The 16,700-nt window shown below is 46.4% G+C and overlaps 1 protein-coding gene across 43 annotated transcripts in view; it reads left to right on the forward strand.

The window, feature by feature from the left end:
- The window catches only part of SORBS1 (sorbin and SH3 domain containing 1), a 74,097-nt gene that overhangs the window by 43,809 nt on the left and 13,588 nt on the right, over positions 1-16,700 (forward strand). For 23 of the 43 annotated variants that reach the window (XM_014956189.1, XM_014956194.1, XM_014956185.1 and 20 more), the window contains 10 exons: positions 479-528; positions 3,900-4,075; positions 5,664-7,187; positions 7,920-8,005; positions 9,626-9,793; positions 11,271-11,317; positions 12,705-12,819; positions 12,920-13,045; positions 13,753-13,947; positions 15,962-16,681. In XM_014956189.1, the coding sequence (XP_014811675.1) occupies positions 479-528; positions 3,900-4,075; positions 5,664-7,187; positions 7,920-8,005; positions 9,626-9,793; positions 11,271-11,317; positions 12,705-12,819; positions 12,920-13,045; positions 13,753-13,947; positions 15,962-16,681 (3,207 nt within the window). The remainder of the gene's footprint in view (positions 1-478; positions 529-3,899; positions 4,076-5,663; positions 7,188-7,919; positions 8,006-9,625; positions 9,794-11,270; positions 11,318-12,704; positions 12,820-12,919; positions 13,046-13,752; positions 13,948-15,961; positions 16,682-16,700) is intronic. The other 20 variants (XM_014956216.1, XM_014956217.1, XM_014956225.1 and 17 more) reach the window with 6 other exon arrangements.

Raw genomic sequence — 16,700 nt, forward strand, 5'->3', positions numbered from 1 at the left:
CTGAACTGAAACGTTGCTTTTCTTGTTAGTGCTTTGATATTTATTTTTCTTTTTGGAACGCTGAGGAATGTATTGTGCTGCAGAAATGTAATATACCTTTAAAGCAAAGGCGGGCAGTGACCGGTTGGGGGAAAAGCTTGGGGAAATAATTACAAGCATGTGTCTCCTGGTCATGGCCCAGCTGGTTATCTCTTCTTGCTTTTGGCTTTATTCACAATGACTCATTTGCAGACAAAAGACTGGGCGCTGGGAAAAGGCATGGGCTGTGCTAAAAACCTGTCACTGCCCTGAAGGAACTCAGGAAAATTGTCGCTTTTCTGCAAAGACATTGACAGCTTAAATTGCATTTAGACTTAAACCTCAATGTCTCCTAAAGGCTAATACTCCAGCGATAGATGGAAAATTACTTAAGCAAGCTTTTTTCTTTCTCCTCACCCCTAAGTGTGTACCAATGACTCCTTTGCTTGGACTTTTGCAGAACACAGCAGGTGTTGCTCCTCTGGAAACTTCCACAGACCATTCTCCCTAGTAAGTTTTCCTATTGCTTTTTGATGTCTCTCTTACAATCTAAGGGCATGTAGGGCAGCATTTATGGTGTTGGAAATGGGTTGGCTTTATTTTTTGGTGATGGGTATAGACAAATGCATGTACTGTGAGAATTATATGTGTGCTTAAGATGAGTCCAGGTACAATGTCTGTTCTTTGATCATAAATTAATTTTGAAGCGATTGCACTGTCTAGATAAGAATTGCTGATTGTGGTAGGCAGTGAATTTAAAAAAAACAACCAACCAACCAAACAAAACCCCAGGCTTTTAACTCCATTATGACCAAGTTTGCAAATTGACTGTACTTCATGTAAGTAATTTTATTGCATGGAATAAACAAAGTTTTTTTCTGTTACACATTGGCTCCTGCTAGATACTGCCAGTTATGTGCACCAGATCAAAAGGGTGTTGTTGAAGGAAGGCAATAATTTTCCAGCTTCCAGGAAGGGAGCAGTGGTAGCAGGAATGATATTTCTCAAAGATCTAATGTGGCACTGCTTTTCCGGAGGAATACCTAATAAGCAGTATACTCTGTCTAATTGAGTTCTACATGGTTTGTTTTAAAAGAGAAATACACAAAAAAATTAAAATATCCAGAGCAGGATGCTGAGCTGTGTTGAGCTCCTCGAGCCATGGAGGCAGCTCCTACTGCCCAGTGGTAGCAGGAATGATATTTCTCAAAGATCTAATGTGGCACTGCTTTTCCGGAGGAATACCTAATAAGCAGTATACTCTGTCTAATTGAGTTCTACATGGAGCTGGTTGGTTTTAAAAGAGAAACACACAAAAAAAATTAAAATATCCAGAGCAGGATGCTGAGCTGTGTTGAGCTCCTCGAGCCATGGAGGCAGCTCCTACTGCCGACTGCTGCTCCTGGTAATTGGCCTGCATTCTTAATGTTGTCCTTAGGCACAGTGATTCCCTCTGCATGGATGGTTTCTTAGGAAAGGCATGTTCTTCTCCAGATGCCTGTTAGTGTCATGTGTGTTCACTGCCCCTCTGGGGCTGCCTTAGAGGTCTCCTTCTACTTCTTTCAACTCAGTTCCCTTCTGCCCACGTTCATTCTGTGGGGAAACATTGTGTTGGTTGCTCCTATGACTGTCCAGCTTTATCCTGGGATGGAAGGAGCAAGCAAATAAATGGAAATCTCAGTGATTAACATAAAAGAATAGCTTATATTTGCCAAAGACTAAGGTTTCTGCCCAGGGCAGCACTGTCTGCACCCTTTCTGATGCCACCCAAAGCACGCAGGAGTGGCAGCATCCAAGGCAGTGGAGGGGGAAGCAACCTGGGTCGGCTGGGAATGGGAAACACCAGTGAGGCTCAGTGGCATCACACATTCCTCCCTGCCCTGTCCAGACAGCACTGTCTGCCCTTTTCTGATGCCACCCAAAGCACACAGGAGTGGCAGCATCCGAGCCAGTGGAGGGGGAAGCAACCTGGGTCGGCTGGGAATGGGAAACACCAGTGAGGCTCAGTGGCATCACACATTCCTCCCTGCCCTGTCCTTAGAGGCAATAAACTCCAGGCATCTTTTCCCCCTGCTCTCAGGGGGAAAAGATGCCTGGAGTTTATTGCCGTTTCTCCCTGCCATGCCCTTAGACAGCAGAGGGAAAACATGCCTGGAGTTTATTGTCTTTTTTGCAGTGTTGCTCTTCCATCTGTTCACCTGATTCTAGTCTCGCAGACCACTTTGCCCCCCACCCTCAGAACTGCTTGCTGGTCCTGAGGAGGGAGCAACCAGTAAAGGGACTTTGCCACATGCCTCTTCTCTCTCCCCTAGGTGTTTCCCCAAGGTGGGATCGTTGTAACCCTTTGGTTTTTAACAACTAGGCTAAAATGCTTTTACCTCACCTCCTTTAAGTGAAAGAACAGTAATTATTCCCTGCAGCAACTGGCAGGACTTCCTTGGGAGCCTGAAAAAGGGGGGCACTGGTGTAACCCCCGTAAGACACAACAGCTCTGTAGCTGTGGCTCTGTTTGAGCATTGCCTGGGTTGAAAAAGTGACACTTTTCCCTTTCTCTTTCTCGCTGCTTTTTATGAGCTTTTACTCCAGAAAGTAATTCATGAGACCGCATATGACCTGGTTTTCCTTGTCCAGAAACTAAAATCTTCTTTGTGATCCAGACATTGTGTAATTCCACCTCCGCGGCCAGTCCGCTGATGTGTTTGAAAGCTTTCTCTTTACCCCATAAGTACAGCGTTTATCCAAAACAAACAGATGCATGTACAAATTTATCCACAACAAGCAGGCGTAACTGCAAGCATTTCCAGTCACATAAATTTGAATCACTCCTGGACATCAGGATGTAAATCAGCTTTCAGAATGTTTCCATGAATTGGCAAATGCCCTATTTATTTTTTTTTTATTATTATTTTGTTCAAACTTTCCAGCAGTCATGCTTTGGCCCCAGAATAGCTTTGTGGTGAGACTGCATCTTTTTCTGAAGAGCCTGGTTGAGCACAAGAAGTGGTATCGGATGAGCTTAACTTTTAGGAAAACGTTGTCTGCCTCATTGTTCGGGGAGTCTTTTGTGCCTGGAAAGGCCATTTATACCATGGCATTGCCAGTTATTTTTTTGGAGAGAGAACAGTGAAATCTAGAAATCAGATGTTTGTGCTTTGATTCATGATGGAGAAATGTCCAGTCTTTAAAGGCCTAAGAAATTAAAACTGTACTCATTTTAACAGCATTTTGTTTAAATATATCCGCACGGTAGACTTAGAGTCTGGGATTTTTCATTCCCTGTAGTGCAAGGTGGAGGCAAAGCTGAGCAGAAGTGTGCATATCTGGGAATTTCTTTGGTGTTTGAAACTGTAGTGTCTATAGCCCCTTACTATGGCTTCTCTGCATGGTCCCTCCCTCATGGGCTTGAAAAATTGCTCTGGGAGTCTTGAAGTATAGTGTTAACTGGGAGGCTGAACTGGTTGAGATGAGCTCTCCTGAGCAGCTGTGCTTTGTAAGCAGGGGACAGGCATGGCTAGTGTGTAAGGAGAGAGGGCTGGGAGCTGGAAGATATTTGTGCTACTTCCAGCTAAGCCATGAATTTCTTTGTGTCTGCAAAGAAATCATCCATCTGCTCCATGACTCTGTTGTCTGATCCGTAACATTAAGGAGGAGAGCTTTCCTGTTGCCTGTTTTCTGAGGGACTGAATGGGGAGAGGTCCCTCAGGTGGAGGATGCTATGGTAGAACACGATCGATGTATTCCTGACCTCTTCATTCAGCACGGGTTCTTAACACACAGTCTGTTCTGGGTTCAGAAGTGTGGGTTTTCTCTTATTTGCATGAGGCTCTTAGCAAACAGGAGTGACCCACGGGTGTCCCTCCCCTTTTTTTTGTGTTTTCCAGTTCCACGTATTCACCCAACTACCATGCAGTGAAGAGGGAGTCGGAACCAGCACCGGGGGACCCTGCTGGCTTGGAGAATGAAAGGCAGATTTACAAGAGTGTGCTGGAAGGTGGAGATATCCCATTCCAGGGGCTGAGTGGTCTCAAGCGACCTTCTAGCTCTGCTTCCACAAAAGGTAGGTGGTCAGGGCACTCAACTTCTTCTCCGTTCTGCACAGAGTGTTAAAAGCCAGGTGATCCAGGGCAAACTGCTGCAGGGTTTAGAGTCCTATTCAAGCCAGTTGAGGTTTCCTCTGTCCTTCCTCTTTGCCATCCTCAGTTTTCCCTCGTTTTTTTTCTCTCAGACCACACTGGCTGATATTTTTCATGACCCCTTTATCTGATCCAGGTTCCTCTTCCCAACAGGGACCGGGTCCCCTCCATCCAGCACCCCAGCTGCAACTCACACCCTCATGTCCTTCCTCGAGGCTGCCCAGGCTGGCCTTGCTATCCATCTGCTCCCACTGCCTTGCCGTGCTAGAGCCCATCCCTGCCTTTTCTGCTCTTCCTGCTGGGATATCTCAGCAGGCCACACCATTTCTCCTGGCCTGGCTACCCTGGTGTAGCTGGCACCCTGTGCTCCACAGCCTCCTGCCTGTGAGGGGTGTGCAAAGAATGCATGGGACACTGTGGTCCAGCAATGCCCTGCAGGCTCTGAGATGGCCAGGCAGCAGAGATCCCCCTTCCCTTTCCTCCCCCCATCTTGGACTCTCTAGAAGATTAGGGGAAGGAAGAGCCCGAGTCCCATCAGGGAGTTGTACTGGGGAATGTACCTCTGAGCCAACTTCCACCTAAAAATGGCTTGAGATGGGGAGAGGACCGGGGAGGGAATGTGTTGGGTTTCTGAACTGCTCTCCCTAAAAATAGTACATCACATCAAAAAGGTCTCTCTGTCTTCCAGCTGTTTTTTCAGCGTTATGTCAGGCCTGTAGGGCAGGGAGTCAAACTGGATCTGAACAAAAAAAATCTGTTCAAACAATTATTGTTCCCCAAACTGCAATTGAACTTGGATGGTTATTTTGACATTTGAGTTTGAACTCAAATCGGAAACAGACCTAAAAACTGCAGTCTAAGCTGAACCCAGACTGGATCTGACTTTAACAACAACAACAACAAAAAAGTCCTGATCTGACTCCTTGATTTTTAAAGCAAACATGGCCAACTACGTTGTCTGGAGGACACTCAGCTTATTCCTAGTACGGGGAACCTCTCAGCAGGCAGCTCCTGGGCACGGCCAGCTTGTGCTAGCACAGGCACCCGCTGCTTGTCTTCTCCCTCCCAGGAATAAGCCATTTGGCAAGCACTGTGGTGAGAGCACAGTAGGTGTGATTACAGGCTTGGTATTAAGCCATTTTTGCAATGATATAGTGCCTCTGCATTCTTGCTGACACCCTGATGCTGCCCAGGGTTCAGACGCCCTTTTCCATGGTACCATAGCTCCCCTGGAAGCTGATGATGCTTAGCACTTTTTAGGAGGCTACCTTCAAAGTGCTCCAGATCTGCTTCTGGCCAAGCCTCTCATTTTAGAGATGTTAGCAGCACCCCACCTCCTCCTGTAAGCGTGGCTTGTTGTGCAGTTTTCTTCCTGCTTTTCTTTATGTTTTGGAACTTTGTTTCTTTAAAGTGCATTTTTATCAAATCCAAGCATGTTCTTTCTCCTTTCTGAATAGCTTTCCAGCACTTAAGCTAACGGGTTGTATTTATTTTATTCTGCATGCTTACCAGTGGATCGTAAAGGTGGGAATGCTCATATGACTGCACCCTCTTCAGTTAATAGCCGAACCTTTAACGCTAGTCATACCGGTATGTTAGGTCACGCATGTAAACATAAGAAGCCCTTATCAGCTGCAAAAGCCTGCATTACTGAAATCCTCCCTTCCAAATTCAAACCCAAACTAGCAGCTCCAGCTGCTCTTGTGCAGGACAAGAAGGGTATCTTGCTGTCTCATGAGAAAGCTCAAAGCTGCGAAAACCTTCGTAGCTCCATTGCCTTGTTTGATAATAAAAAAGCTTTCATGGTAGACATAGGGGAAAGCATAGAAAACATGTTGATGAAGTCGAAGCAGGAGTATGCCATCAAATCCGGCAGCACCATGAGCCTGCAGGAGTATGGCACCAACTCTAGGAAAGGCTACCTCTTCCCTGCCTCCAGGAAGAGTGGGATGGAGTTCACGATGCTGTATAAAGACATGCACCAGATCAACCGGTCCAGGATCCATTTGGGCCCAGTCTCCTCCTGCAGCGTGAGGGATATTGCCTCCCAGTTTGAGAATGAAGCCAAGGACAGAATGGAGCAGAGCCTCAGTCGAGAGGAATCCGAGCAGATCCCCAAACACACCGTTTCCTCCCGTATCAGTGCCTTTGAGCAGCTGATCCAGAGATCCCGATCGATGCCCTCCCTCGACTTTACCACCGGACAAAACAAATTCACCACTGCTCTCCAGTCTAAAACTTGTCTGAGTTCTGCCTACTCTGCAGAGTTTCTTCTGGATTTGCCAAAAGCACAGCAAGAAGAGAAGGATGCTGCCAGCTTGGCAGACAAATCCTCCCGCTCCTGCAGCAACGTGGAGGACACGGCTTCGGACGTCAGCGATGCCATCCCTATGGACACGCTTTCAGCTTGCACAGATGAGATAGATCTCCTCTCAAACGCCTCCAATGACAGCGGTGGCAGCAGTGGCAGCAACCTCAATGGGCCTCAGAAGCATAAAATCAACAGGTGCAAAGGCGCCTGTCCAGCTTCCTACACCAGGTTCACCACCATCCGAAGGCACGAGCAGCAGCAGGCCTCCAGGAACCCTGATTCCAGAGGGGATGTCTTCGGAGACAGACATGTGCTCCCTAGAAATGTCTACCTTATGAGCCCGCTCCCCTTCCGATTGAAAAAGCCCTTCCAACACAAATCCTGCAGGACTCCACCCCCAGAGTGCCCGGGAAGCCCGGCAGTGCCCAGCCCCGAGAACCCAGAAGACCCCATACAGCTCCAGGGGGGTGTAGGAGACAAGAGCCACCATCCCCAGCACCAGCTCTCCTCCAGAAGCAGGCCTCTAGCCCCCAGGCGCCTGTCTTCCTATGACATTGTGGAGAGGCTTAGCTACTTCCCCACGGTGGGACCTAGCCAAGATAGCTTCATGGGCCGGGCTGACACTCCTGACTCCTTAAACAATGGGAACCCCGTTCCATATGTCCTCTCTCACAGCCTGGACACAAACAACAACCCGCAAAGTGAACTTGGGACGTACCTAGGAGGTGGCTTTTTGTGTTCTTTACCAGTGTCCCTTCATCTGTCTCCCTGCTTTCCTTTCTCCTCCCCTTTTCTTCCACGACCCTTGCATTTTTTACCCCCCTGTCTTTGCATCCCCTGACTCTCTTTTCCCCCTCGTGTGTCTGATGTCCTTCGCGTGTCTTGCCGAGCATTTTTTGTTCAGGACTTGTTAACAGCTGCACTTCTGAGAAACGATTCCCCCTGCCTTTCTAATCACATCGGGTTCAGTTGGTCTCCCAAGCAACTCCGGGGATGCAAGAATCTCAACATGAGATATTTCCTAGTTCTGTATCATTTGCACACGTGGGAATATAAAACAAACCCAGCTGATTTGCTTTCAAGGAGCAGTTTCTCAAGGTCTAGTTGTGTGTATGTGTGCGTGCGTGTGTATTAAACTTTTCTCAACAGTAAAATGCCAAATCATACTTTGATGGCAGCGAATCTTTTCTTCACAAAGTCCTTCTATGTCTTTACTCTCTCTCGTACTGTTATTTCCTCCCTGTTTTTGGATCTTTGTTCACAAGTACAGCCCAAAAGGGAAAAAAATGAAAACGGATAAATTATCGACATCTGATTGGCAATTTGGTCAATGGCAATTGAGAATCCTTACTTGTCATAACGGAAACAAATTGTTTAAAAATATCTATTTTTTTCCTTTCTGGTTATGCTAGATAAATCCATCTGTATTTTAACCTCCTTATGTTGTTTCGAAGTAGATTCAGAATCACCAAGGCATTTTGCACCAGTTGATTACATGGAAACTCCAGAAGAAATCCTCCGTAGACGGCATGACGATAAAGAGGTAATGCCCTCCTTTATGGCCTAATAACAGTTGTAGCTGCTCCACATACAGGAAATACAGAATTCAGCCATATATAAGGACAGCTTGTATGTCCATGGCTATGTATATTGGAAATTAGAGCAACAAGCTGGAACAAGTATGTTATAATTTTAATATTACTTCTACCACTGATTTAATGTATAATGTATAGTCCAGTTTAGCTTTTGTTTAAAATGAACCTGATAGTTCTTAGCACTTACACAAAATGGTATATGTGGGCTTTAAAGAGTGTGAAAAGGTCGGAGATGTGTGTGAGATGTGGTACAACACCCCAGCACTCACAGATAAAGATGAAATGTTTATTCTATAAGTGAGTTAAGGTTTTACTGTTCTCCAAGCAAACCACTTGAGTCGGTATTAATCAAACTGGTGAGAAGGGTATTTTTCTCGTGGGGATCCTCAGGTTTTGAGCAGCGAATGTAAGACACTTCAAGCTGTCACAAAGCCTGAAGTTTCCCACCCCATGCAAAGTAGAATTCTTTACAGGGTTCCAAGTCGTTGACAACAGAATGTAGAAGCCCTTTTTTAAATGGCTGGGCAACACTGGGAGAAGCTGAAATAAAAGGAAAGCCACGCAGACTTTTCAGCACTGATCGTATTCAAGCTGAGTTAAAGAATTTATGAAATGATTGCTTTCCAGGAAGCTGTTGATTTTTACTGCCGGGGTGGTGGGGTGTGTGGGGTGTGAGTTACATTTCTAATGTTAACTTTCTGACTTCAAATAATGTTTATGCGTGCTTTGAAACATGGTAAAAATTGCTCTTAATTTATATGTGAAAAATAATGTTTTTGCTGTCTTCTCCACGAAACAGTTAGTAATCCCCCCACTTCCAAAATCCAGCATGAAAACTCGTGTAAAAGTAAAACTCTTAAGTTCACTAAGACCTGCTGGCTTCAAATGAGTTAGCATGAAGCTGGCTTCTTCAGCCTGAAGTCAGCCTCAAAAGGCAGAAGAATCCTTCTGCCCAGGCACTCAAGAATGAACGGCCAGAGACTTCCAAAATAATTCTTTGGGGTTTATTTGCTTTCCATTAGTGTACCAGAGGCTTCCAAAATAATTCTTTGGGGTTTATTTGCTTTATTTTACAAAATGTATTACATGAGCCCTAAGGGTGTATGGGAGGAGCTGGTACCTGAAGGTGGGTCCTGAGCTCCTCGCAAACTTCAGGGGAGTTTGGTGCCTCAGAACTTACCAGTGGGGCTGATTCAGGTCTCTTGGAAGTCAAGGCGAGAAACTCCTTGTTGGTTGAAGGGGGTTTGGATCAGCCCTTTGCATTATCAGCAAGCTTCTTAGAAGCTCCTGGGACCTGGCCAAAACTTAGAAAAACTCCTTGTTGACTTCCATCAGCTTTGGATCAGATCCTCTGGATGAGCTGGGTTTCAGTTATGCCATTATAATGCTGATGTATTTTCTGTGCTTGCAAAACGAAAGGGTTTTGTGTAGTTAGTAGAATCGGTGTTTTATGTTGTACTGTAAAATCCCAGTGACCTCAGAAATTTTGTTTAAGTCACATTTTATGGCAGCTTTTGAATGCCTTTAACTAGATGATTTACTGCCCATTTTATGCGATTTTATGGCAGAAACTTTTAGAGGACCAGAGACGGCTTAAACGTGAGCAAGAAGAAGCTGATATTGCAGCTAGAAGGCACACAGGGGTTATTCCAACGCACCATCAGTTTATCACTAATGAGCGGTTTGGGGACCTCCTAAATGTAGACGATACAGCAAAGAGGAAATCTGGGTCAGAGGTCTGTTTTAGTTACCTCAGTCTGCTGCTTGACCCAAAGCGATATTTGCCTCTCACAATGTTGTGCTTTAGGCCGACATTAGCTCTTCAGAGAATGTCGTTTGGTTTTTTTTATTTTGTTTGTTTGTTTTATTATTTTTTTTCCCCACTTTCCCCTTTCCCATTCTGGCTTCATTTAGATCTGCTTTGACTCTTGTGCCTGGTAAATTAATTGGTATCTCTAGAGCAAGCTGCATATGTTAAAGCATGCCTGCTGAGAATTGCTGGTGCACATCTGTGATGCATGCCTTTAAATATCAGCTACTTTTAGTCAATCCAAGGCATTCTACATCTTTTCCCCTCATATTGCTCCATCGCCTTCTTGTCTGTGCCTTACGCTTAGAAACTTCATGCCTTGTTGATACTGGCCATGTGACTGTCTCATAGGGGTTTTTTTTTTAGAAATGGATTATTTCTTCTCCTCTTGAAAGATATCTTTTAGAAACAATTGGGAAAAACCTCAGCATGTTTCACCACGTATGACCTGGTCAGTTTTTCTGGAAGAGACAAAGGAGGAGGTAGATGGTTTTCCCGTGGGCCCAAGGCAGCTTTCCCAAGGGCTGGATGCTGGTCCAGGTGTCCTGACCCAAATGCCTTTTCCTGCCTTAGGGATTGCCCTGGGAGCTCTTGGCAGCAGCTCTGTTTCCCCAGATGTGCTGCACTGGGGTGGTGGGTGAGGTGCTCACCATGTGGATGGAGGACACTCATCTGCCCTTCGTGGAGTTTCAAAGTGCTCTGGTGCCACGTGAATGCAATACTTCTTATTTTAAGCTCTATTACTTTAAAATGACTTTAAAATTGTCTGATTATTTGGCGGCCATTCAGCCAAGTAAATCAAACTTTAAAGCCCAGGCCTGCTGTCAACGTCCTCTTTGGCTTTATGGCCACCAAAGACTTTTTTTTTTTTTAGACATGTCCTTAATTTATCCATATTTCCTCCTCACCTTTGTCTCTTTCCTACCAATTTATACAGAGTGCCTGGGTCACATTGCAGGATTCAGCCAGGCCAGGTAATAATCAGTAAGAGCCACATCAAATAAAATCCTACAGGTTTTTTTTCCTGACTGGTAAATTTTGCTTTTTCAGTCACATGTCAAAGGAAATTTGGTACCGGAGCCCCAGTAACTGTAGTTACTGGGGCAGCTTTCATTCAACAGGGTTTGTGACATTTAAAAGTTTACTGCTGTTAAATCAATTTCCTGTAAAGCTCTTAATTACCATTATACCAGAAGTTGGCACTTTTTTGCCCTGGTGGGAGAGACCCACCCAGCATATTTGAGCTGTAGTACCAGTTGCACACAAGCTTGTAGCAGAATATCTGCATTCACTTTCTTCCCCAGACTAATGTTAGCTATAGAAGTTTGGGTGCTTTTCCTCAGAAGGGGGTTGAAAACCTAATTATTCTTCTAATGTGTTGATTTTGTTTTTTTGATCTCTAGATGAGACCTGCTAGAGCCAAGTTTGACTTCAAAGCACAGACGCTAAAGTGAGTACAGCCTTGAGTGGTCTTCCTCTGCTTTTTCCCCTAGGATGCAGCACTTATGAAGGGTTGTGTGGTTGGATTCGTGTTTTGGGAATGTCTTTCCAGCAGCTTTCCCAGGCAGGGAAGAGTAATATGGGTCTTGCAGATTCATACAGATGGTCAGAAAAACAGAAATATGCAGAACAGCATCCTTTTCACTGTTCTAAGCATAGCCCAAAGTCAGCAAGGGACTTAAACAGCTGCCTAGCTTTAAGGGTGGGTAGGTGGGCCCTTGACTGAGGATTTTCCTGATTGAGGACCTACAGGGGTGCAGACTGGTCACTGCTCCCCTAGCCAGTGTGGATACACCAGCGGATGTTTCTGGTGGCCTTGTTGTACCTCCAAACCCTGTTGTGGTCTCACAGGTGAATCACACAGCACTGCTCAGGTGTTTTGGGGAATAGTGCTGTGAAGAGAAGGCCTGGAAGGCCTTTCCCTCTGTATGAGCTTAGAGAAGCTCTCATTTTAACATTGGTAGGGAGGGAAGAAAGAACAGAATTCAGTTAAGGACTTGCAGTTTTTCTTCTTAGGTGCTAATGTCCTGATAATATTATTATATGTTTTCTAGATGATGATTTGTAATGATTTACACAGCATCTCCTCAGCACTTGCAATAAAACTGAGGCAGATGTATGGTGTAACTGTTGTGTCCTTTAAGTAGAACATACCAGAGGACCACACAAAAGTAAAGAAGAGCTTGTGAAAATCATGTTAGGAAAGGCTGGGTTGGCTGTTCTCCTGTGGGGACCCGAGTAGTAGGTTTATGAGCCTACTACAAGCTGCCCACAGTGGGTGTTCCTCAAGCTGCTGACATTCATCGTTTTAGCAGTGAAGACTGTAGATTGAAATCCCATTTGTTGGCCCAGGTGAGGTCAGTGGTTGCAGAACCACAGGCTGACCAGAAGTGCAATCGTTGCAGAGTCAACACTGGCGTGTGAGGGGGTTCATCTGATCAGCAAACTAGCTTCCATTAAAATCACGTGTCTCCTTTGAAGGCACTTGTGACATGACCTGTTTCAAAACAGGCGTTGAGCACTGCTCACCATATCCAATGTGGAAGGAAGCCAGTGACATACTTTGCTGGAGCTTGACCCCATTGCTGCTGGAGGGTGTGGGGTTAGTAGGGCCCTCTTAAGCCAGCTTTTTGGGAGGATGCCCAAAGAGTAAGAGAGTCCCTGAACATCTTGATATGAATGAGGTAATTCTCAACATGTAGCTTTCACTTCGGGGGGGAGCATGATTTGTATCTACAGGGTTGATGCAGACCTTGGTACCCAGGGGTTGCTGGGGCAGCAAAGGAAGACGTCTGTTTTCCAGTGGGGTTCTGATGGAGTGCTTGTATTGTTAACAGGGAGCTTCCTCTGCAAAAAGGAGATATTGTTTACATTTACAAGCAGATTGACCAGAACTGGTATGAAGGTGAACACCATGGCAGAGTTGGCATCTTCCCACGATCGTACATAGAGGTAGCTGCTTTCCTTGGAGGTGCTCACTCCCTTTCTCCCAGTGACCAGTTTGTGGGCTTTTCGTATGTGACTCATTTGATTCTGTTTGTTTGGTTTTTAGCTCCTCCCACCAGCGGAGAAAGCTCAGCCCAAAAAGCCATCACCATTGCAAGTATTGGAATATGGAGATGCTATTGCGAAGTTCAACTTCAACGGGGATACTCAAGTGGAAATGTCCTTCAGAAAGGTAGGACTGTTGTTGTGCTGATGAGTTGAATCTAGACAAATGCTGAGGTTTTTTCACACAGGCAAGAGAGGTTCTGTGGTCTTGAGGTGGCTGGTTAGACCTGCCTGCAGAGCAAAGGGATAGGAATGGGTTGTGTAAAGGTTGTTCAGAGCAAAGTCAGCCATAGTTAGGTTAAGTAGCAGTATTTCCCCATCTCAACCAGCTTTCCATTTTGATGCTTAGATTAGATCTTGCCTTGTCTTCTCTTGAAGGTGGGGCTTGCAGTTTATATTAAGGTTCTGGAAGTCACTTCATTTGCCAGCAAAACAGGAGAGAGCACAGAGAGACCTGGTTTAAACTTACAGACCTGTGTGTACTCCCTGTACACTTCATACCCCTGAGAGTCTCATGGCCAGCCTGAAACTGCTGGTTTCCATTTTTTTAACTGGCTTTAGAAAGTAGGGTCTTGAAGATGTGAAGCGAGCGTAACTCGTCTGCAGACAGCCCAAGGGAACACCAGAATATCTGCATCTCCTCCTTCCCTGAACTGAAAAATATCATTCCCACACAGAGGTTAGGGTTAGAACCACGTAACTGGGAAACAGGGGAAGCTGAGAGTGCCCGATTGTTTTAAGCCAGCTGCAGCAAGATTAAAAATGTAAGCTGCTTTGGGAATGAAATGATGAAATATGTTAAAGTCGGGACCGCGTTACTGTTCCTTCCCCTAGGGTGAAAGGATCACGTTGATCCGACGGGTGGATGAGAACTGGTATGAAGGAAGAATCTCTGGCACCAGTCGCCAAGGCATCTTCCCTGTCACTTACGTGGAGGTGCTCAAACGGCCAGTGGTCAAGAATGCCATCGACTACCCCGACCCACCGATGTCCCTCTCCCCTAACCGCAGCGTGACAGCTTCACCACAGGTATTTGGACTAGATACAGCCAGTCACAGCACCTTGCAGAGCAGAGGGAAGTTGCCATTGCTGTGCAAGAAGCAATAGCTGAAAAAAAGCTGTAGCTAAGACTAGTGTTTTGTCCAGTACAAGCCTTGTGCTCCCTGCAGCGTGCTGCAACTGCAGGGTAGAGGTGATGTTTCATTTACCAGAAAGGTTAATGAATGGGTCATTTGGGGATTTGGAGACTCAGCTTTTCATCTCTAATCTGTAGCTTGAATTCAGGCCAGGGTGAAAAGGCTACAGTTCACAGCCACCTGAATAAATTTCACTGCCAGAAATGGAATGAATTGGTGATACAGCTCCTCCTGAGATGAGTGAAATTTTATTATGACTATTAAAAGGGCATCACAGACTGTTATAGTCTGTAGGTGTCATTATGTTGATCCCAATCAGCTTGAATCAAGCTGTATACTTACTCCTAAACATCTCAGCTCACAACCAAGGTTTTGGGAGATAAGATCAGGAGAATGGCCTGTATTATTTGAAATTGGTGCTAAATGAACTCAGGCTTTGAGAGCAGGCCAGTCTGGGATCTTCCATGGATATTAGATTCCCTATAAACCATACTGCAGTTCAAACTGGAAATCAAAATGGCAGCAGGTAATTGTATGGGGATCCCAGAATGTTTGCCATGGAAAACGTATCAGGCAGGCAGTGAGTCTCTAAATCCCTTTGTTTTGCTCTCATTCTGCGAATACTCATGCATAAGGGTCAGCATTCGTGTCTGGGTCATGGTCATGAAGTTCTGGTGCATCCCCCTCTCACCCACGGGACAGAAGCAAGGTCATTCTGAGGTCAAGACTGCAAGGAGCAAAAGTGGAGAATTGGGCTTGGAAGGAAGGAATTGACAGTACAGGATGGATGGGAAAGGCTGCTGTGGCTCATGCCTGGTGTCTGTCTGGATCTTCCCAGAGGAAGGAATTTACAGGATGGATGGGGAAGGCTGCTGTGGCTCATGCCTGGTGTCTGTGAAGGAAGGAATTGACAGTACAGGATGGATGGGAAAGGCTGCTGTGGCTCATGCCTGGTGTCTGTCTGGATCTTCCCTAGAAGGAGTGTTTTTATTCTCAGCCACTGTAAAGAGGAAAGGCTTGTTGCTTGTCAAAGTGGGCCTCAGCTGAGCTTTTGTGTTTGAGCTTGGCAGTCTCTCTGTAGCTGTGGCTTGTCTGCCACCAGCTCTCTGCAGGCTTCTGCCTTTGATGGAAGGGGTAATATCCACCCTTTTTTTGGTTTCCCTTGTTATTCTTTTGGTTCCTTCCCTAGTAAATGAATTCTCTCCCTTACTTTTTTGCCTAACTTGGCAGAGGACTGAGAAACTCTCCGATCAGTAGCTGATCTCACTGGTGTGGCTGGTGGCTAATAGCTAAGGGCAGAGCTCAGTCGTGTGTTCTGCCTTTATAGGACCTACTTTAATCACCTAAAGACCAAATAGCCACGGCTGGCTTTTCTGATCCATTTCTCCTCCACAGCTTCAGCAGGGCAGGTTTCTTGAGGGGCAGGCATTGCTCATTCAAGAGCTGGATAAAGTCAAAATTCACTGAAGCAGTGAATTCCAACTGGCTCCCCAGTGCCAGCTGCTGGGCCCCCAGCTATTACTGCCAGGCCAGTCAAATGCCACATGCTGCCATCGTGGATGGTGGCTTCCCCACCTCCCTGAGGGACTTAGGGCATATGGTATGAAGTCTAAGGTCTTCCACGAGTCGTTTTATGTCTGGGATTCTGGCAAAGGCTGGAGAAGGGTATTAGCAGCTCAGATCCAGACTGGACTCCATGGTTGGAGTAGCTGTGGACAGCACGTTCTCCACCTCTGTCTGTGGAAAACCTATGCACCATGCTTGGTCACAGATCTGCTCCTCTCCACGCTCGCTCGCTCTCCATTTACTTTTGCTCGGTCGTTTTCTATTTTCCTTTACTATTTTTTTGTTGTTGTTCATTTCTTTCTTTTTTTTTTTTTCTCTCTCCTGCTTTTGTCTCCTTCAAGTCTCCCAGCTCTGAGCTGCTCCATACACCAACTCCTCCGCCTTTGCCTTTCGCGCGCCGCGCTTTATCTCCGGAGGTTCAGGCGGTCACCTCCGAGTGGATCGCTCTGACCGTGGGGGTGTCTCCCAGCACCACTCCTGCCATAACTCCTCCATTGCCTCCTCTGCCTGAAGCCTCCCTCCCTCACACTGACTATCTCTCGCCTTCTGCCGCGGCCAGTCCTTCCCCCACGGTCAGCCTCCACCATTCTCACCTCTCTGGCTCCTCGACTCCCAGGTCCATTAAATCCCCGTTGCCCCCTCACTCCTCCAGACCTCGCAGTTCCTATCAGGCCGCTCCCCAGAGCGAAGAAAAATTTGGTGGCTCCCCTTCTCCCAGCGTGAGCTACTCCAGCTCCCCTCGCTGGGGGGTGGAGAGCCCCGAAAACGTCCTGGCAGGGCAGCATCGAGCTGCTCCGAGCAGCCAAGCCTGGCTCCAAAAGCCTAGAGAGGGTGGCAGTGACCCCGAGCAGGGGGCTCACGCTCTTCCCAACGTCTCTGTCGAGCGCTGCCTGAAACCATCCCAGCTAGACATGCGTGTGAGCCCCGAAAAGAGAGCCCTGGGTTCCTCTGAGGACAACCAGTTGTGTCAGGAGCTAATGGCTATTGTGCAGGGAGGTAAAGGAGAGAAAAGAGGCGAGAGGAAAGGTGATTTGGGAAAGTTCCAAAGCGGGGAAAAGAAGGTACTTCTCCTGCATGTGT

The sequence above is a fragment of the Calidris pugnax genome, unplaced genomic scaffold (assembly GCF_001431845.1).
Source record: "Calidris pugnax isolate Ruff unplaced genomic scaffold, ASM143184v1 scaffold196, whole genome shotgun sequence".
Classification (NCBI taxonomy): domain Eukaryota; kingdom Metazoa; phylum Chordata; class Aves; order Charadriiformes; family Scolopacidae; genus Calidris; species Calidris pugnax.